The 23,112-nt window shown below is 40.8% G+C and overlaps 1 protein-coding gene across 2 annotated transcripts in view; it reads right to left on the bottom strand.

Annotated features, from left to right (window-relative positions):
* FRMD3 (FERM domain containing 3) overlaps positions 1-23,112 on the bottom strand; it is a 311,700-nt gene that overhangs the window by 150,578 nt on the left and 138,010 nt on the right. For both annotated transcript variants that reach the window (XM_058695608.1, XM_058695609.1), the window contains exon 2: positions 7,842-7,946. In XM_058695608.1, coding sequence (XP_058551591.1) covers positions 7,842-7,946 — 105 coding nt within the window. The remainder of the gene's footprint in view (positions 1-7,841; positions 7,947-23,112) is intronic.

Raw genomic sequence — 23,112 nt, 5'->3', positions numbered from 1 at the left:
AAACACCCAGATGGACAGGCTCTGTGGAGAAGCCCAAAACCACATGCAGAGGGAGGGGGCCCTCAAGCCCCACCTAACAGCCACCCCCATCAAGGTTCCAGGCATATGAATGAAAGGACCTTGGGCCCCCTGCCCTCCAGAATAGTTCAGCCACTAGCTGAATACCACTGACTGAGCCCAGTCAACACCATGTGGAACAGAAGAAACATCTAGTTGAGCCCTGCTCAAATTTCTGAACCCCAAAATCCTGGCATATATAAAATTGTGTTCCTTTAAGCCCCTGAGTGTTTGAGGAGACTTGTTACACAGCAGTGGAAAACTAGAACTCTTACTCCTTGTTGTAGACTGAATGTTTGTCCTCCCCACCCCCACCAAATTCACACATTGAAGCTCTAATCCCCAATGAGATAGTATTTGGAAGCAGTAACTTTGAAGGTAATAAGGTTTAGAAGAAGTCATGAGGGTAGAACCACATGATGGGATTAGTGTCCTTATAAGATTAGGAAGATAGACAAGAACACCTGCATGCTTTCCCCACCCCCCACCCAAGTGTGCACACAGGCAAAAGGCAACACTCTGCAAGCCAGGAAGACAGTTCTCACCGGGAACCAAATCTGTTGGCATCTTGAACTTGGACTTCCCAGCCTCCAGAACTGCGAGAACTAATTGCTGTGCATGAGCAGGTGTTTTCTTCTCGCAGCCCAAGCTAAGGCACTCCTCATTATTCCTCTCCGTGGACAGAACACAATTACAGTTCAACCTTTAAATGACATTTTCTTGAGCATACATGAAGAAATAAACATCTGCTCAAATCGTCATTTCCCAACCTATACTGCTTTTATTTCTCCAAGTTATACATCATAGTTACATTCTAGTCTTCTTCTCAGCTTGACTTAAAAATGTTCTCTAGAGCTATTTGAAACTTCCAAACCTGCTGGTTTCCCATCAGCTCTGATGTTCTTGCCTTCTGGAAGTCCAGTGAGAGCTTCTCTAATGGAAGGAACTTAAACCTCATCAACCTAATTGATTTGTGCCCTCTTCTGAACCAAGCCCAGGAGGTTCCCACCACCAAGGAGGAAGACTGAGTCACCTTGGATATCCTCCTGGTTTTTCCCAACTCACATAAGAATAAAATGGCATTTTTCACCACACTTATTCCTGTGTCTGCCAATTGGCCCAGACAAGATAAACAGTTCGTGTGCTTGCTCCTCCCTCTACTAAAATTATGACATCCCAGTTACCTAAATGACTTACAGATTGCAACCTGTCTTTATCAGGCATCCTCATCCCTTCCTAGGAGAGGACATCCAGTGTAGACAGTGTCTATTATGAGCAATCATTTTAGTTAAACACCAAGTTCTGCTTTCTGCTGGAGGAATATGACAATTTCCCCAAATCTGTCAAGTTAATACCTTGGGCCACAATTGAAACACTACACAAAATATCCAGTTTTCTTTTTTTTTTTTTTAATTTTTTTTTAACGTTTATTTATTTTTGAGACAGAGAGAGACAGAGCATGAACAGGGGAGGGTCAGAGAGAGAGAGACACAGAATCTGGAACAGGCTCCAGGCTCCGAGCTGTCAGCACAGAGCCCAACGCGGGGCTCGAACTCACGGACTGTGAGATCATGACCTGAGCCGAAGTCGGTCACTCAACCGACTGAGCCACCCAGGCGCCCCAAAATATCCAGTTTTCAAGCTGTTAAGATAGCTACTATGTTTCCTGTAACGTGAATGCTCTAAGTCCTTTCCCATAAAGCCAAGTTATTTGTTCATACCTTCTCCCCAAATAGGCATCCAAATGGTCCTGAGTTTTAATACCCCTGAGACTTTTTTTTTAAATTTTTTTTAATGTTTATTTATTTTTGAGACAGAGAGAGACAGAGCATGAACAGGGGAGGGTCAGAGAGATAGGGAGACACAGAATCTGAAACAGGCTCCGGGCTCCGAGCTGTCAGCACAGAGCCCGATGCGGGGCTCGAACCCACAGACCGCAAGATCGTGACCTGGGCTGAAGTCGGACGCTCAACCGACTGAGCCACCCAGGCGCCCCACCCCTGAGACTTTAAAAACAAAATCGGACAAATTCATGACCAGTGACCTAAAGCAGCAGTACAAACCTTCTCCAGTGCAGGGCTGCCCTAAATCTTAGGTACCACTCTTGATCCTAGTTACAAGCATCTGTGCGACAATTATCCCCAAGAGCAGGAAGCAGCCTTTCAAAGGCAGGAGCAGCTGGTGGGACATAATGCTGTCTGGCTTCCTGGCACCATCCCCAGAGTGAAACCTAAAATCATTGGGATTTTTTTATTTTATTCTAGATCCTCCCCAAAGGTGCCTCTAGAAAAAGCAAACTGCCCTAACGTAGAAAAGGTCTTTTCTAATTATTAATAAAACTCATTGATAGGTTCACTAGTTCTTTCTGGCTACCAACATTAAAAACGCCAGGGCTGTAATTATATCTGCATAAAGAAGGCATGTCTTTCCATTTATGATATCCCAGGTCATCCAATCAGAAAGTATATCCAGTGGCCACATGACCTACAATGCCCAAACACAGAATGGTGGAGGAGATTGTCCCAAAGGTGTCAATTTCTAAAGGGAATTTGTGGTCTTTGAGGATGAATCGGAATGGCCCTGAAGTTAGAAAAGTCAATGATACTGACGCAGGTGGGTTAAGCAGATGCTTAGATAGATATAGGGAAGTTAAAATCAAAAGCACTGGGCCCAATCTGCCTGCAGACCGAAAACCAACACTACAATCTAGTCCTGGAAGGAGTCCTCCTCTGACTGGGCTGGTGGGGGAGGGGGTACTTCCTCAGTTCTAAAACACTGGGGGTGACTTCCCCCTAGCTGGGTTTGGGAAAGGGGAAAAGCCAGAAGGGAAATCTAGGACAATGGACATCCCAAACCATAGCCATAGAAAAACAGAGTTATGAAATCCAACTATTTCAAAACTTCAGCTTTCCAAAGAGAAGTTACCCAAACACCTGAGAAGCAGTGGAAAGAATAAGTTACATTGAAGAAAAAAAATGCCTGGACTTAAGCCAAGTACTACTTTTTCCTTCTAGAATTATTCCTTCTAAGACTTCTAAACTTCTAAGCCCAGCTTTCTCCATCAGTAAAATGAAAGGAATAATCACTTAACTTTTCCCTCATCTCAGGCAACTAAGATTATAGGAGTTCTTGAGAAGAACAATACGGTGGAAAGTGGAGGGGATTTTTACCGACTGGTATTCAATCTACCCCTCCCTACATCAAATTTTTAAAATAATGGAAATTCTGAGCCCTTGTCATTAAAATAGCAAAAGATAGTCATCATTTACTGATTCAGTCCTCATCACTCTCAGAGCATATGGGGCATGAGACATCTTGTCAAACATATGGTGTTCCAAATGTAATAGTGCTAAATATTTAATATTCCACAATGGTTTACTGTAAATCAAGTTGTGAAGAGTTGTAGGCAAACCACCAACTCCCATAGCAAAGGTAAGTTCCACTTCAGCTTTTCTAACTAACTTGATTTTCTGTGTTGACCAGCTTTCTATCCAAATAATTCACTGGTTTTTATTTTCTGCTGAGGAAAAAGTACACGACCTGATAAAACCACCAATGCTGGTCAATTAATCTCTGCTTAAAACTCCCATATCAGCAGGTCTTTGTGCCTCTGAGCCCATTTTTCTAATTATCCAAGGCTCATTTTCCCCTTCTCTCCCCAAAGATCATAATAATGGCCATCCTGCCTTTAAAAGAAGTTTTTGACATATATAGATCTTAGACTTGTTAATCGTGGTTGTATTTCCTCTTACAACCTCATACAAGTGCCTCACTTAGACCCAGCCAAAGAATAATTGTAAAAATCACAATAAAAAATAACACACACCATGTACTCAGTATCTACCATTTGTTAAACATTTGCATGCTTTATCTCTAATTCCCATATCAACCCTACATGTAGGTATTGTTATCTGTTTTAACAATCAGGTAGGGACTCAAAGCCTCAATAACTTGGTCAAGATCACACAGCTGACTGACCAGCAGAGGTGGGATTTAATTCACATCTTTCTGAGTACAAAGTCCATCCAGTTCTGTGCCACAACTACTTTGCAACCCAAGTGGAAGCTAGACTCACACTGAATCTTCAGAATCAAAAGGCTCTAACAGTCGTATGGTGCATAGGGGGAAAAACTATTGAAGCAGCCCTCTAAGCAAATTTCGTGGATACATCAGATAAGACTATTTTGTTTTGAGTGTGGCCCACATTTTTTCCGCTAATATACTACCCAAATCTAGACACTAAAAATTAAGCTAAGCCAAGCCAAAATATAAAGAACAATGAAACACATCAACCTAACCACTTTTTTTTAACTTAAAAAAAAACACAATTGTACACATGAAAAAAGGTACAATAGTATAACCATGTTCTTCCCCTAATGTTAACATCTTATATAACCATAGTACAATTATCAACGTGAAGAAACTAAGATGAACACAATGCTATTAACTGAACTACAGACTTCATCTGGAGTTCACCAGTTTTCCCACAGCTGGACTTGCTGACAATCCCACATTGCCTTGGTTGACGTGTCTCTCTTAGATTAGAGAGTTCCCCAGTCTTTCCTGGTCTTTAATGGCCTCGATGTTTGTGAAGAATATAGGTAAATTGTTTTGAAGAATGTTTCTCTCACTTCAGTTTTTCCTAGGTTTCCTAAAGATTTGAACAAAGTTATGCATTACTGGGAAGAATACCACAGAAACAATGTGCCCTTCTCAGTGCAGGATAATCAGGGTGTACATGATGTTGGTAGGTCCTCTTACTGGCGATGTTAACCTTGATGGCCTCATTAAAGTCGTGCCTGCCAGGTTTCTCCACTATAAAGTTAGGCTTTTCCCCTTTGCAATTAAAAAATATCTTGGGGGAAGGGCACTTAGAGACTATACAAATATCTTGTTTCTTCTCAGACTTCTGCCCACTAATTTTGGCTTTCATCAATGAATCTTGCCCACAACAATCACGGTGATGTTGTAACAGTTTTCTATTTCTCTCATTCCTTCTACATTTATTAATTGGAATTCTTCTGTAAGGAAGAGCTACTTCTTCTCCCCTTTTATTTATTCAATTATTTATACCATTAAGACTCATGGATATTTTATTTAATGGATTATAATCCAATACTATCGTTATTTATTTTGCCCTCCGATTTTCCAGTTTGGGCCACTGGCAGTTCTTTCAGGTTCACTCTGTGCCTTTCTAGTGACCTTTTATTTTTTTTGCAGTTCCTTACTTCCAGGCACCACAACATGTTCCAGGCTCATCTTGTGATTTCCCTGCCTCAGCCCTAGAATCAGCCATTTCTTCAAGGAGTCCTTGTTCCTTTTATTAGAAAGTGATGTTTAGAAACCAAAATCTAGAGGATAAGTGTGCTCATTGCTAATATGGGGTCATTGCCTCTAGGACATCTCAGAAAACAGAACTTGGAAATATATACATATGCATACTATCCCACATGCCCATCTATGTTTCTGTATTTTTTTAAACTATGAGTTCATACAAACATCTGATTCCAATTCTAAAGACTTCTCTTATTAGGTTATCTAATATCTTCCCAATGAATCAAGAGAAATGAAAATAGTTTATGCACTTAAGTGGTTTCCAGGTATTATCTAGGCCAAGGGTCAGCAAACTATGGCAAATTGCTTATTTATAAAATACTTTTATTGGAAAAAAGTTTTAGAAGAACACAGTTACATCCATTAATTTAGGTATTGTCTATGGCTGGTTTCCACTAGAATAAAATAATTGAAAAATTATGACAGAGGTTGTATGGGTCACAAAAGTGAAAATATTTTCTATTTGGTCCTTTACAGAAAAAGTTTACAAATCCCTGGTCTAGGCTATGTTTCAATTTTTCACTTGGAAGAGGAGTGGAAAGAATGTGGGTTCAAATACCATCCTTCCACCATTAATTACTAGTCATGTAGCCTTAGGCAAGCCACTGACCCTCTCTGCACCTCAGTTTTCCCCTTCCTTATAATGTTGTGGGGAAGACTAGAGACTTGCTCAACTAATGGCTGCTAGAATTACTTCCGCAGGTCAGGTTTCTAGAGTTGATAGAATTTTACACAAAAATAATCTATATTCAGTGGTGATTAGATGGCTAATATAATCCACAGAGTCTACTTGACCTGCAGGGATTAGGGTTTGAACCATAATCCTAAACTCAACACTCACTCCCTCACTTACTAGCTATAGGACCTTGGGCAAGCCACAATATCTTTGAATCTGTTTCTCTCTCCATAAAAGGTTAATATCTTCATAAGCCACAAGAAGCTATGTCTATGAATATCTTTATGCCATGTCCCCAATACCAGTCTGAAGACCAAAGCTGGGATGGCTACATCAAATGTAGAATCAGGATGTGTTAAAATATATGTTCCTGGTCCCAGCCTCAGGTATTCTGATTCAGGAGGTCTAGAATAGGGTCCATACTAAGTATTGTCAGTAAACCCCTAAGGTGATTTTGTTACAGAGCCAGGTCTGGGAACCACTGCTAACAGTAGGAAATGCCATATGAATTCCCTCCGTGACCTCATGTCAGCGCTCCGTCCTCACCAGTATCCTGCTACCTTCCTCTCAGGTAAATGGCCCGTTAAAGAGTTCCTGCAAGTGCTACGGGAAAGCAAAATCTCTTTCTGAGCCACTGCATTGTATGTGTTTACAGAAGATTAGGTCCTACTGGAAATGATTCCCCATGTTTCAGAACAAAATCTAATCTATTCCTTAGACAGCCTCTTCCTTTATAAAAATACACTCTATAAGCCTCTCCTTATTGTGTTGGGTCAGTAAATATGAAACGAAGACTGTGGGGAGGGAACAAGGTAGAGAAAGATGACCGGGGACACCAATAGGAGGAGAGTAAATTAAAGAAGGCAAAGAGGACCTGTTCCCCCGTCCCAGACCACCACCCAGCTGACCCCTGCTTGGCAGTGGGGGATAAAAAGCAGGTATCAGAGCAGGTACAGGGCCTTATGATCCATAGCTGGGACCCACAGCAGGGTTGCAGGAATGGGAAACCCCAAGTGGTGGCCCAGGATGGAGATTCCTGAGACCTTTTGGATGTGAAGGACAGATATCACTGAATCCAACGTATGCCATAAATATATATGAGCTGGTACCCAGCTCAAAAGGCCAGACTCCCCTGCTTTCTCTTACAAAATCAACAGATACCAAGAAGGATAGGCATATCCAGGAACAAGGATACAGTGGGGGTTGTCAAATTTAGTGGTATTCAGAGAGCAGCTTTCAAAGTATCTTAACCCTTTCATCTGCCAAAAGCTTTTTTAAAAATTGAAACGAAATTCACATAACATAAAATTGACCATTTTAGTACATTCACAATGTCCTGTAAACACCACCTATATCAAGTTCCAAACATTTTCATCACCCCAAAAGAAAACTTTGTACCCATTAAGCAGTCACTCTCCTGTTCCCCTCTCTATCAATAGCTTTTTACAGTGAGAAGTAGATTTTCTCCACAATAAGATTTTATGTCGTCACTGTCCGAACCTAATGTTTGTCAAACCTTCTCAAAGACACAGGAACTGGGTGGAAATAGCTTTCTGGAAAGGTCTAAGGTAAGTTTTCCTTTCTCCTGTCCTACCCAGTCCAGTGGGAGTAGTGCCAAACTCTTCCACTCACACACACACCAGGCTTGTCGATCTTATGTGGTCAATAACCATGAGAACAAGTATACATCATGAATTCTCTGAGAGGAACCTCTTTGCTCACCCACAGCCTGAATCACTCCCCAAAATGGGTTCAGACAGAGGTTGACTCTTACCCGCTGCTTCTCTGGGTCCACATAACGAATGCCAAAATAGTCCTTCTCCAGCAAGCTGTAGTAATTGCAGATGTGGTCAATAAGAAACTGTCCTTTGGTCTCCCTCTGCAAAAGAAGCACATTTAAGTTTCAACTAGAGCTCACCTTGTACATTCATGTCTAAAATGTGCCTCATTCACACCATAGGTCTGTCCTTAGAGACTGGATTAACTCACTCCAGTCCCTGGAGTAGGGACTCCCAAACTCCTTTAACTACAATCCACAGTGAGAAATACTTTTTAAGGCTGTGAATGATTAAACACACACAAACACACACACACACACACACACACACACACACACGAAACCAAAGGAAAACTAAAGAGAGCCAAAGAGACACAAAATAATACCCTGCATCAATGAAATGTATATGTTCTATTTTATTCTTTTATAGGCCATTTGATTTTTCTAAAGCTATTTATGACTCAGAACACTGCTTTAACAACTCAGTGCCTAGTGGAGACCCAGAGTTCACAAACCCACACACAATGCACCTGAACGTTTGCTGTAATTGCTCTGTAGGTAGTCACTCATCCAGGCCTTAAAATGATCCTATGAGGAAGGTCCTCATATTATGTCTTAAGAAACGGAGGTAGTGAGAGGCTCAGCAGCTTGCCCAGAGTCCCACAACCCATACAGAGGAAGGTAGGAATTGCCCCAGGCCACCTGGTTATAGAATCTGGGCTCCCACAACACCAATTTGTCTCCCTGGAACACTAGTGAATATACTGCAACTCTGCTAGAAGGCACAGTCTGGATGGTGCAGGACTACAGTGAACTGTATCAGATGGAACACCCTCCCTGCTACTAGGAAAGGTGGGAAACCTGCTGCTTCAGGCCTCAAAGCCAGCGCATCACATCCATAAGGAAAGGAAAGGCACTGTGGGAGATGGTGGGGGAGGGGAGAGGGCAGACTGGGATTCCAAGTGACCCTAGGGACCTTAGGCAAACTTCACAGCTGTTTCACATGGGCAAAATGAGTTGGATGGATTATTTTTCCTTCTAAACTTCTAGAAGTGAGAGCTTTGTCAGCCAAATCTGATTAAGATGAATACCATTACCACAAAACCCTGTTAATAGCAAGGACTCTTCCAAGCCCTCATCAGGATCTTTGATAAGATTAATTTCTGCTTCAATCAAAGTCGCTGACAGACCCGAGGAATATTTTAGGGGTGGAATGTGAACTATAAAAATAAATGAAGAAATTAGAGATATTAAGTGAGCTACTCTTCTAAGCTACTAAAAATAATTTTGGAAGATCAGATTGATCTGTTACACGATTATCTTTTCATTAGAAACTACCATCATCAGTTCAGGAAGTTGATGAAAAAGCCACTCACTGATCTGGGATGCGCTGCATCGAATAAAGGACTGCGGCATATACGTACATAATATGATATGAAGCCCCAATTCTCCTGAAATTACCTTCAGTTTAATTTTGAATAAACTGAGCCTTTACTTCCTTTAGAAGAGGAAACCATCTGATGTAGCTCAAAGAGGGACAAAGCATCAAAATGGAATTTGTTTTTAGATTTCTCTAATTGTGTTTAACCCAGGAGGCTCAAATGACAAGCTATACCTGATGACTGCTGAATCTAATGCCCAGAATATAATCGATGGATTTAGTTCCTTTTACAGATTTACTCTGTAATGCATCCATAGTTAAGAGGCTGCTGAAGAATCAAATCACCGAACACAACATGAGTCTATCATTTTTTATGATGGGATTGCTAAGCTCTCTGCATTCAGATTTGCTACAGTGGACTGCCCCCACCATATGTGAGACACACACGATATGTGGGTCAAAGCAATGCTTTGCAATGATGTGGGATTAAGCAGAATTTGATTGGGCCTGGAAGCTAGCATTTTGCCCTGAAGATGTACTCAAAAGTGCAACAGAGATTTTTTTTTAAATGACTGAACACATCAACCAATACATACTCTCATACTACGTAAGACCCTTGAGAAAAGGCAATGCCATTGTAGACTATGTGTTGACTGAAATACACAAATGCGGCTGAAACAGAAATCAAGATCTTCCACAAAAGCAGGGGAGGCCAGTTTCCACGCTTCCAGGCCACCAGGCCCCTGTCCCTGGGAGCACTGCCCACAGACCAGCAATCCTGCAGAGCAGTGGCCTCAGCATCACCTGGGAGGGAGCTGGTTGGAACCACAATCTCAACCACAGCTCCGGACCAACTGAAGCGAACGTGCATTTTAGCAAGATCCCCTGGTTATTCACATGTTCATTCAAGTTTGAGAAGCACTGGTCCAGGGGAATTTCCCCCATGTGTGAGAAGTGCAAAAATTGTACCTGTCTCCAGACGTCACCAGAAAACAAAGCCCAGTTTCCCCTTGAGAATGGTCTACTCCTCAAGTCACAAAAATGAAAGTGTTTTCCATTCTTAAGAACAAACACTGCCTCTGCATCTGCAGGCTACAAGCCAGCCTCATCATCTTGAGATGCTCTGTGTCACCGCCTCTTGCCAAGAAAGCCAGCGTACAGCCTCATGTTCTGCTCTGCTCTGCCTGGAAATCTGGACAGTGTTCTTAAGGCATTTAACTTCCTCTTATTATCATTTCTGTGCATGAAGCCCAGTTCTCACACTAAATAAAAGACCACCCGGCCCAGTACCAAGGGTCAGAGGAGCCTATTCAGGGTCAGCTGTGTGAGCGGGTCCAGCTGCCAGTTCCACACACCTCACAGCAAGGAAGGGCCTTGGGGTGAACACTGGTTCTGTTCCCAGCCCCAACTTCTGGAATTCTCTGGAATTGATTCTCTGGAATCCACTTGCTTCCTCCTGAGCTTCCTGGACATATAAGCCGCTGTTCACCACCCTGACTTGCTGCCTAAGCCAGTGCCTGGCACGCTGGAGGTTATCGAATGACTAAATCAGGCATTGCTTTTTCTCATGGAAAACCTGGGGTCTAGGAACTAACAGTGGGCCTAGGGAAGACACTAAAGTCCCTGCACTTGAGATTCCACAAGCATAGCAGAATTAGCCAACTCTCCCCAAAATTCTTCAAGGTCTATGTGGAGAAGTGATTGTCAAGAATTTTAAGTAGAAGGACTTCCTTTTAATGTCAAAATTTTTATTCTCCCACAAGATAGCAGCTGTACGTTCCATATCAACTAAATGGGGGGGGGGGATCAAACAGCTAATATAAATTCTTTAGAACTATTACCTAATTGTGTTTTATCACAACAGGACAGAAGAAAAACATTAGGACATGTAAGTGTGTGATCCGTGCTTTAAGAAAGTGCCTTAAGTACAGACTTTGGATGTTGTCTCTAAATGAGGTTATACAGTCTCAGAAATGCACTAACAGCATTGGAAAAAAAAAAGAATGTATTCATCACACACATTTAAACTTATGTCCCAATACTGGTCCTCACCACCTGCAGTACATGGTGAATTGATTTACATATACTGTACTTAAAATATCATGAATATAATTATAATTTTTTTTCCGTTGTCATTTTTTTTAATGTGTTAAAAATCTAAACCAGGGCCCCTGAATGGCTCAGTCGGTTGAGTGTCTGACTTCGGCTCAGGTCATGATCTCGCAGTCTGTGAGTTCGAGCCCCACACTGGGTTCTGTGCTGACAGCTCAGAGCCTGGAACCCACTTCAGATTCTGTGTCTCCCTCTCTCTCTGCCCCTCCCCCGCTCACGCTCTCTCTCTCTCTGTCAAAAATAAACATTAAAAAAAAATTTTTTTAATCTAAACCAATGCTAGTCAAGATATGGTCTATGGATCGTGTAAGATTGTAAACTCTTTGTTACTGGTTCTGCATGAAATAAATGCAGAAATTAAGAGTACTTTATTTTCATTGCGTGTGTGTGTGTGTTTCAATGTTTATTTTTGAGAGAGAGAGAGAGAGACGCGCAAGTGGAGGAGGAGCAGAGAGAGATGGAGACACAAAATCTGAAGCAGGCTCCAGGCTCTGAACTGTCAGCACAGAGCCCAATGTGGGGCTTGAACTCATGAACCATGAGATCATGACCCGAGCCAAAGTTGGATGCTCAACCAACTGAGCCACCCGGGCGGCCCTCATTATGTGTGTTTTTGGGTTTGTTTTAACAAGCATTAGTCCAAAACAGATTGAAGAAACAAAATCTAGTACTGGTCTCACCACAGAGTTTGAGATGCTCAGATCTAAACTGCCACCAGGTTCTGGGTTCTGTTTGGGCTTTCTTTACTCCAGGAGCCTCAATGTGTAAAGAAAGGGGTCTGGGTCCTCTCTCCACCTCCTCTGCCCATTTTGTGACAATTCTTGGAGTGTGTATTGATCCCTGAATTTTTTGCAATAATATCACATTCACTCAGGACCCTCTCCCATAGCCTGAAAAGGAACCTAATTTTTGTAATCCCAAACTAGCCTACTTTTCAAAAAACCCATCTCTCCTCCCCACCCAAAGTATGTACTGGAAGGAAAGAACAGGCCACTATGTTAGAGTCTGTTTCCACCACTTACCGACTGGCTGACCTTAAGCAAATCATGAAATCTGAGACTTCATTTCTTCTTGTGTAAAAAAGAAATAATGGTAACTTTCAGAGTAATCCATTGGGGTGGATTTGAGACTCATTTATGTATTTGTTAAATATCCATTATGCAAGACACTGGGACAGGGATTAGAGATCGTGCACAAAACAATTTATAATTTCACGGATCTTAAGATCTGGTTTGTAAGATGTGAAAGCAGTTTGCAAACTGCAAAGCACTATACCCCAGTAAGAGGTCATTACCAGAAATATTAAGAATTATCTGAATCTTAAATCTTTGTATCCGATTTCATAGATCCTTTTAGATACAAAGAAAGTGAGAGTAATAGTATTTGCCTCCCAGCATTGGCCTCTTGGCAAAGAAAAAGTGAACAAAGAGACAAAGAACCCAGTTCTGTTGCTTCATTCCTTTTGCAACTAATTGAACTCAATTTTGTTGCTTAACTCCTCTTGCAACTAAATGCTGATGGTGCATTTACTTCGACTCCCTAGTTCCAGTGAAGCAAAACCAAAATATTTGTGCTTAAAGAAGAAGAGCAAGAGAACTCAATTGGCTTAAATCAGCCATGGCTTGCCTTCAGTGAAAAAGCATGGCATATTTCAATCCCTAATTCCTAAAACTCCAAAGCAAGACATTTTTGCTACCGTTTAGACACTGGTTACATGAGGAGAAGAGTACCGGTCCCAAACTACCCAATGTATTGCTACAAATCAAGGTGTAGAGTTAGAACAGCTACCTTTAGGGATGAAATAAATATCGTGATAATTAACTATTCCTTGAACATTTATCATACACCAAGGACTATGTTACTTACTTTGCACTTAATATCCTGACAACCCACTGAGGCAACTAATATTCTCCCCATGTTACAGATTTTTAAAAATTGATTCAGAAACATTGTTTGTAAGGATGTCAAACCCTGATCCAACACCTATGCCCAAGATATTGGAGGAACTCAATTCACCTATCTGCTGCCATTCTCTAAGCAGACACAGAAGAAACAATACAAGAATTTAGGGGCAGTCAGTATCAAGTACCCCGATTCCTTGAATTGAGACACTGGCAGAAAAGGGCACTGGATTATCCACCACAACACCAGGCCTGGACAGTTTTATAAAATACAAACCGCATTATAGATGCCATTGGTTAGTTGCCCAGCATCCATACACCACTTTGTCATTCCTAATAGAACCCAGATTTTGTTCAGATATGTACATAAATACACGCGAATAACATACATGCACACAACTACATGCAAAGTCCCTGAGCTTCAGCAAACTATAACTCACCCCTAACTCCAGGGATCAAGCTTGGTTTGAATCCCACCCCTCTTGTCTGACTGGTTCATGAAAGCACACATGACCCAGTCTAGGCCAATGAGACATGAGGAACAACTGGAGTTTCTGGGATGGCTCTTGTTCACTCTCCTGAGAGAGCTTCAGGAAGACACTTTCTCTTCCCTGTGGATGTTGTTATACAAAGGGGTGGAGGCCTGGAACTGTTGTAGCCATGCTAAAACCAGGCTGAGGATGAATCCAACAGGGCAGAGCAAAAATAGTCACAGGGAAATAGAATCTGTGTCTCCAGATTACCAAACATGATGCTCACTTTAAGTGTGAACTTCCAGGATTGCCAACAAGATTCCTTGTTGTTTCAACTAGTACAAATTGGTTTTTCTGCTTGGTGCACTCAAAATTTTCCACTCGAGAGAGAAAGTGAATCAATGCCTCAGGCCAAGGCGAGGAGTACAGAAAAGACAATTTAGGCCCAGTGGGAAACACAATCACAGAGATTATCAACGAATGAGCCAAGAAGTGGAGTCCATCTACCATGTTTTACTTGACCAACATGGTGTCTCTGCAGCTTTAAATTGGGATCCTGCTCAGAAAATCTGTCTGCTGGATGCTCTTGAAAAGCTGGAGGGTCTGGAAGCTGGGCCATAAAAGTCTGTTGGAGCTCAGTATCAGCTCCCCTTTTCCATGGAGGGTGAACCTTGCAGTCTGCAACATTCCCACCCATTCTAGTATCTCCACATTTTCCATTCCCCACACTTCCTTAATCCCTAGAAAAATTCGAGTTTACAACCCTGATATGAGGCAAATTAGAGGTTTTCAAAAGTGTTCCTTGAGTTTTCCTTGGAAGTGCTGGAGAACCACAGCCAGAAAAAGTCCTCAGTGGACATAGCTTGAGCCATGTAGCCACTGAAGTCCTAGGACCCTTTGGCAGGGAAGAAGAGTTCAACATAGACCAGAGACTTTAGGGAGGACCACTGGGATAAGGGGAGTAGGCAACAACCTTAAGAATCAAACACAAACCCAGCACACTAGGAACAGTGCATTCTGGGGAAGGTACCATGGCCCCCACTGTAACAAACAGAAGTGAAACTGCCAGACTTTGCTTTCTGGTAATCAACGCTGTAAGACTTGTCTGAAGGGCCCTGTTGCTTAGCTCCCTATGTTCACACAAGTTGCTCTTGAAAGGGGTGGCCTCCATACATACAAATCGGGGGAAGAGCAGAATGGTCAGTCTCTGCTGATTCTTCTATAGGGAAGGAAGAATCCAATTCCCATCTGAATATCTAGAAACTCCAAAGGGGCTTCTAGACAATTACAAGGCCCTGAACAGCAACTGAGTGATTTGTTGCCAGGAGTAAGCCTTCTCCCTAGAAGTTGCATTTCTTTTGTGAAGCAAGGTCTTCAATCCACTGATCTTCATAGGCAAATAAACAGAATAATAATGAGAAACTGGTGAACTAAATTGTTCTGCTTCTACTGTGAAGGACAAGCATTTGTTAGTTTAAGAAATATTGTAGGGGCGCCTGGGTGGCTCAGTCGGTTAAGCGGCCGACTTCGGCTCAGGTCATGATCTCACGGTCTGTGAGTTCGAGCCCCGCGTTGGGCTCTGTGCTGACAGCTCAGAGCCTGGAGCCTGTTTCAGATTCTGTGTCTCCCTCTCTCTCTGACCCTCCCCCGTTCATGCTCTGTCTCTCTCTGTCTCAAAAATAAATAAACGTTAAAAAAAATTAAAAAAAAAAAAAAAAAGAAATATTGTAGCTTGGGACGCCTGGGTGACTCTTCAGTTAATTAAGCATCTGACTTTGGCTCAGGTCATAATCTCATAGTTTGTGGGTTTGAGCCCTGCGTTGGGCTCTGTGCTGACAGCTAGGAGCCTGGAGCCTGCTTTGGATTCTGTGTCTCCTTCTCTCTCTGCCCCTCCCCTGCTCATGCTGTCTCAAAAATAAATAAATGTTAAAAAAAAAAAAAAAAAGGAAATATTGTGGCTTGATTGAACTACTTGGGCTACACCAAACTAAAATCTTTTGTACAATGAAGGAAACCATCAACCAAAAAACAACCTACAAAATGGGAGAAGATATTTATTGCAAACGATATTTCCTATAAGGGGTTAATATCCAAAATATGTGAAGAACTCCTGCAACTCAACACCAAAATCTCAAATAATTCAATTTAAGAATGAGCAGAGGACCTGAATAAACGTTTTTCCAAAGACTTACAAGTGGCCAAAAGACACATTAAAAGATGCTCAACATCACTAATCATCAAGGAAATGCAACCCAAAACCACAACGTGACAGCACCTCACAGAATGGCTAGAATCAAAAAGAAATAACAAGTGATGGTGAGGATGTGGAGAAAGAGAAACTCTAGTGCACTGTTGGTGGGAATGCAGCTACTGTGGAAAACCATATGGAGGGTCCTCAGAAAATTAAAAATAGGAATACCAGATGACCCAGTCATTCCACCACTGGGTATTTACCCAAAGAAAATGAAAACACTAACTCAAAAGGATACATGCATCCCTCTGTTTACTGTAGCATTATTTACAATAACCAAGATATGGAAGAAACCCAAGTGTCCATCAATAAATGAATGGATAAAGAAGACGTGGTGTACACACACACACACACACACACACACACACACACACACACACACAAATCTTAGCCATAAAAAAGTGAGATCTTGCCACTTGCAACAACATGAATGGACCTAGAGGGTATTATGCTAAGTAAAATAAGTCAGAAATATCATATGATTTCACTTATATGTAGACGCTATAAAGCAAAACAAATAAAAAGCAGAAACAAACCCAAAACCAATGGTTCCCAGAGGAAAGGGCAGTAGAAGAATGGGCAAAATGGGTCAAAGGGAGTGGAAGATCCAGGCTTCCAGCTATGAAATGAGTAAGTCACAGTAATAAAAGGTACAGCACAGGGAATATAGCCAATGGTATTTTAACAGTGTTGTATGGTGACAGATGGTAGCTACACTTGTGTAGCATAATGTATAAGTTTGTTAAATCACTATAGTATACACTTGAAATGAATGTATTATTGTGGATCAACTATACTTCAATAAAGTTGCTTTGATTTACTGTGTTATTCAAATATTTCCAGATGTTTAAAAGGTAAAACCAAGGTTTCAAGAAGCTGAAGTACCTAATTCTATACATCTGCTATGTAGTAATAACATATTATGGCTAAGATAATTGAACATACAGGCTAGATTGATTAAAGGAATTTTTGTGCACAATAAATAATCATCATTTGGAGGAGAAGGCATAGTTAGGACTGTAGCAGGGACCATCTACATGTAGCCATCCTCACAGCTAGAGGCTTAGTAGTATCAAGACTGGGGAAATTTTTTAAAGCCCTAAAGAAGAAAGACGGAGAAGTACTGCATAATCCATGAAAAGCAGCAGCAGCCAGGACAGGTTGGCCACTTTATTGTCTGGGTCCTGAATGGTGTCTTCCGAAAGGGTGTCATAGAAGTCTAAGCGGGCAGGGTGCCTTGGACTTGGTAATGTTTTCTTCAGGGTTCTTTTTGCCACTGTTACCTTCCCTGTGTTCCACAGCTTTCATTCTAAAGGATGGGCTGTGTGTCTGCACTCCTAGGGTCCTTTCTCTTCTGACTGACACACAGATCCATCCCAATGCTTGAGGACTCATATTTGATGTTTCAGCTCTTAGGAATTTCTGCCACTTCTTAGTGCTCCAAATATTTTTCCTCCCCCACCTTCCCCCCCCCCCATTTTGGGGCTTAGTGCCATTGACAGACCCAATTGCTGAAGGCACTCACGGCAAAATAATTTTAAAGTTTTCCAACTCCAATCCTTTCTGTAATTTCAACATAGTGTCTTTTTTTCCCTCATGGTGTAGAAACCAAGGCTCAGAGAGTCTAATTAACTTACCCAAGGTCAACATAGCAAGAAAGTAGCATAGTCAGTATTTAAACCCAGGTATGCTTAATTTTGTTATACCCAAATTTTCAAATAGTTAAAAATAAACAACTCTCTCAACTTGATAAAGAACGTCTATAAAACCTTAACATCATACTTAATGGAGAGAAACTAGATGCTTTCCTCCTAAGATCAAAAACAAGGTAAGGATGCTCCTTCTCACTATTTCTATTGAATATTATACTGGAAGTTCTAGCTAATGCACTAAGGAAAGGAAACAAAAGGCATACAGATTGGGAGGGAAGAAATAAAATTTTCTTTATTTGAAGATTACATGATTGTCTATGTAGAAAACCTAAAGGAATCAACAACAAATTTCCTAGAACTAATAAGTGATTACAGCAAGGCTGCAGGATACAAAGCTAACATACAAAAGTGAATACTTTTCCCATATATCAGCAAGAACAATTGGGAGTTGAAATTAATAAACAAAATATCATTTATATTAGCACCAAAAAAAAAGAAACACTTATGTACAAATAACAAATAAGTACAAAATCTAGGTGAGAAAAACTACAAAATTCTGATGAATGAAATAAAGACTACATAAATAGAGAGATATACCATGTTCATGGATAGAAAGACTCAATGTTGTTAAGAGGTCAGCTTTTCCCAACTATATCTATAGTTTTAATACAAGCCCAATCAAAATCTCAGCAATTTATATAAGTACTCTTATTCTAATGTTTATATAGAAAGGAAAAACTTCAGAATAGCCAACACACTGTTGATAAAGAACAAAGTCAGAAGACTGACACTACTCAACTGCAAGACTTACTATAAAGTTACAGTGATTAAGACAGTGTGATACTGGCCAGAGAACATACAAATAGAGCAACAGAATAGAATAAAGAGCCCCAAAATAGACCTACACAAATATAGTCAATGGACCTCTGACAAAAAACCAAAGGCACTGCAATGGGAAAAAGACGGTCTTTTCAACAAATGGTGCTCCAACAACTGGATATCCACAGGCCAAAAGCAAAAAGAGAAAGAAAAAGAATATAGACGCAGACATTACACCCTTTACAAAAATTAACTCAAAATGGGTCAGAGACCTAAATGTAAAACACAAAACTATACTTCTAGAAGATATCACAGGACAAAACCTACACGACCTGAACTTGGTGAGGACTTTTTGGATACAACCCCAAACCATGAAGGGAAAAAACAAAAACAAAAACAAAAACGGGAAGTTAGACTTCATTAGAATTTAAAATCTCTGCTCCGCAAAAGAAACTTTTAAGAGAATGAAAACATGAGCCATAGACTTGGAGAAAGTAGTCACAAAATACACATTTAACAAAGGACTTGTATCCAAAACATAAAGAACTCTTAAGACTTGACAAGAAGACACAAACAGCCTACTTTAAAAGTGGACAATTTTAACAGACCAAAGATACATAGGTAGCAGATAATCATATGAAAAGATGCTCCACATCATAGGTCATTAGGGAATTGTGCATTAAAACAATGATATACCACCACATACCTATTGAATGGCTAAAATCCAAAACCCTGACAACGCCAAATGCTGACAAGCATGTGAAGCAACAGCAACTCTCATTTGCTGCTGGAACAGCCACTTTGGAAGAGAGTTTGACAGTGTCTTGCAAAACTAAGCACAGGCTCAATCCAGTAACTGTGCCCCTAGGTATTTACACCCAAATGAATCAAAAACTTATGCCCACACAGACACCTGCACACAAATGTTCATAGCAGTTCTATTCATAATTCCCAAAGTTGTAAGTAACCAAGATGTCCTTCAACAGGTGAATGGCTAAACAAAGTGGTACATCCCTACATCGAATATTTTTCAGAGATAAAAAGAAATTAGCTATCAAGCTATGGAAGGAAATAAAGAATATTTAAATACATATTGCTAAGTGAAAGAAGCTAGTGTGAAAAGTCTACATACTGTATACATACATATGGCATTCTAAAAAAGGCAATACTACAGAGATAGTAAAAAAAAAAAAGATCAATGGTTGCTGAGGTGATGGGGGAGGGAAGAGAAGAATAAGTAAAGCACAAAGGATTTTTACAGGCAGTGAAGCTATCTGTGTGATGGTTTAATGGTGAATACGTGATACATTTGTCAAAACTATACAACATAAAGTGAAACCCTAATATCAACTATGAATTCAGTTAATAATAATGTATCAATATTGGTTCATCAATTGTAATAAATGTACCCACGCTAATGCTAGATGTACATAACATGGGAGAGTGGGGTGGGCAGAAAGGGAGTAGATGGGAACTCCATACTTTCTGCTCAGTTTTTCTCTAAACCTAAAATATTCGAACACATTAATTTAAAAGTAAGGAAGAAAAAGAAAGAAACCAACAGAGGAACTGAGAGGATATGAACAGAAGAAATGCAACTCAGGAGATGGACCAAGAAAATAAATTCAGGAAAATGATGTTGTAATTATCCAAAATGAAAGTGGACATAAAAATTTTCTTTCATTATTTAATGTTCCAAAGGGAAAAAATACATTTAAGTGATTCCTCACTCCAGTAGTGGAGATAAGATTCTAAGCACAGTACTTTCATAAGCTAACTGTCTACTTTAATCAATACTTCCAAAATTTAAGTACATCTTAATTTAATATCTGCCTTTTCCCCTTATTTTAGCCTGTGATCTGCAACATTCATTTCTCTAACAAGCACTGTGAAACAGACAGCCCAAGCCCGCTGGGCCCTATGGTCTCCCTGAGCTACATCAGGGGACAGAAAAGGCTGGTATCACCTCCTCTTCTCAGATTGGAATCAGTAGGCATTTGCTCAAACTCTCCTTAGTGCCTGGCACTGTGAGCTATGTTTTGTTGTTTTTTTTTAATTACTTCAACTATTCATCTTATTTAATCCACATGAGCACTAGGAGCTAGTGGCTTTTCCATTTTCTAAGAGAGGCATATAAAGCTTAGAATGGTTGAGCAACTTGCCCAAAGTCACACAGCAAGCAAATAGCAAAATTCAAGTTTGAACTCCAGGCTCTCAGAGTCCAGAGAGAGAGGACTAAAAATATTAACAGTTAGGGAATAGCACTAACTTTCTCAGAACCACAGAATGTTGGAGTTGGAAGGTACTGTGGAAAGAATCTGATCCAAACCACTCATTTCAGAGATGAGAAAACTGAAGTCCAGAGAGCAGCAGGAATTTCAACAAACCCAAATCCACAAATCAGTGCTGAAACTGAAGTTAAAAATCAAAAGCTGGAGTCAAGATGTATCAATCAGGATAGGCTAGGTTAAGCTGTAGTAACAAAGAATCCCAAATTATCTGTGGGTTAACAGCATATAGGTTTATTTCTCACCTATAACACACAGCCAGAGCTGATTGGCAGAGAAGAGCTTTTCTCATCATAGCTTAAGGATTCAGAATGAAGCTTCCTCTTGACAGCAGCTTCAACCATCACCACAGCAGTGGGAAGGGAATGTGGTAAATTCCACACTGGCTTTTAAACATATGTCACTTCAGCTCATTATCCAAAGCAAGTTAAAAATCTTTTCTGACTTTAAAGAGGATAAAGAAATGAAATTCCACCATATGCTTATAAGGATGAGAGAAAGAATGTTTGTGAAGATTCCTATACCTATCATACTAGGGCTGGTCCAACACTTGGCTTAATTAGTATAATATGCCAGATTTACTCCTTTCTCCAGAGCATTTTTTATTTTTATTTTTTTTTAATTTTTTTTTCAACGTTTTTTATTTATTTTTGGGACAGAGAGAGACAGAACATGAACGGGGGAGGGGCAGAGAGAGAGGGAGACACAGAACCGGAAGCAGGCTCCAGGCTCCGAGCCATCAGCCCAGAGCCTGACGCGGGGCTCGAACTCACGGATCGCGAGATCGTGACCTGGCTGAAGTCGGACGCTTAACCGACTGCGCCACCCAGGCGCCCCACCAGAGCATTTTTTAAATGCTCACCTAAAGCAATACCATTTTATAATCCTCACACATTTACCTTGGGCATCTCTATTACAATTCAGTGGGTTTGGAGTCCATGATCTAGCTGGAATCGCCTGATCATATCATTTTTAAAAATTGAGAATACAGAGCTCCAGGAAAAATATGGCAATCATCAATTAGGAGCTTCCATTCATATACAGGGAGAACAAAGAGATCATTTTTATTTATGAAATTTTTAATGCATCCAAGAGCTTAATAAGATATAATTTCTCTTGAAATTACATACAGATGTCTACGCCGAGCTTAACAGTTTTAAAACAAACAGAAAAACCTTGGGTCCAATTAAACGTAGAACTCCTTCAAGAACTTTAGAAAAGAAAACTAAACAAGGGCAGGAGATGAATTTAAGAGAATATCGTATACACATAGCCCCAATATATCTAAGGGAGTCCACACAGCTCAGACACATTTAAAGACAAGCAGGTCAATAGCAAAAATAGTTACAAGCAATTCAAGTCTTCATTATTAGTTTTTGAGAAACATTTCAGAGCACCTAAGGTTGAACACACAACATTTCCCTAACCCCCTTCAGCCTCCTCATATTTTCTTATACTCTCCAGGTTCTGTGAAAACTCTTACCCCAAAAGTCCCTCCCCAAACCCGCGAGACTATCTTTTATCTCCTACTCCCTACCTCTTCCCTAGTAACATGTAGGTTAGTAGCCTTATTTGCAGCAAGAAATCCTCTTTCTTCTCCAGGAAAGAGGAAGAAGGAGAAACAGGGAAGGCCAAGGCAGAAAGAGGGCTTGAACACTCATGTGCTCTTAGAACTACAGAGGTAATATGGTTTTGAAGGGCACCGTGCAATGGCCCAAAACATATCACTGTCCTAGCTGGTCATGTTTGCCCAAGAAACATTCTGATAAAGTTGATAAGGCCAGACAGGGAAAGAGGACATTCCCACAGGGCAACAGTCTTCACTATGCTGCCATTCACATGTCTGGACATGGCCACCCCACAGGAAATTATAATTAACTGTGATAAGTAGTAAAGATTGCAACCGTAACAGGCCTAACAGCTACAAATTACTGAGTGCCAACTATAAAGGAGGGCTCCTGCTAAGAGCTGCACAGAGATTATGCCCTTCACCCCTTCTGACAACCCTAGCACCAACCTTATTTGGGTGGATGACCTTCTAGAAATGCATGATCTCCACCCACCTCCATTCCTAATTCTTCCAAGCTGCATTTTTTCCCTCTGAAACTCTATGCCTTATTCTGGCAAAAGAGCAACCCAGCATGGTTCCATAATTTCCACTTTGTGAACGTCTGATGTCTCATTTCAATAGTGGCATTTTCAAAGATTCTTCCATCAACAGTCAGACCATTAGCTGGCCTGTAGCCTGCACTGCCCCTAAAACAACCCTCTGTGTGCTGGGGGAATTCCTGCATGTGCACGCACATGCACACATGCACACACACACTCACACACACACCAGAACAATTTATTACAAATATTTACAGACTGGAAGGCGTAAGCTGGGTTCCC

The sequence above is a fragment of the Neofelis nebulosa genome, chromosome 12 (genome assembly GCF_028018385.1).
Source record: "Neofelis nebulosa isolate mNeoNeb1 chromosome 12, mNeoNeb1.pri, whole genome shotgun sequence".
Classification (NCBI taxonomy): domain Eukaryota; kingdom Metazoa; phylum Chordata; class Mammalia; order Carnivora; family Felidae; genus Neofelis; species Neofelis nebulosa.
Note: the sequence above shows the minus strand (reverse complement) of the source record. Positions and strands in the feature narration are given on the sequence as shown.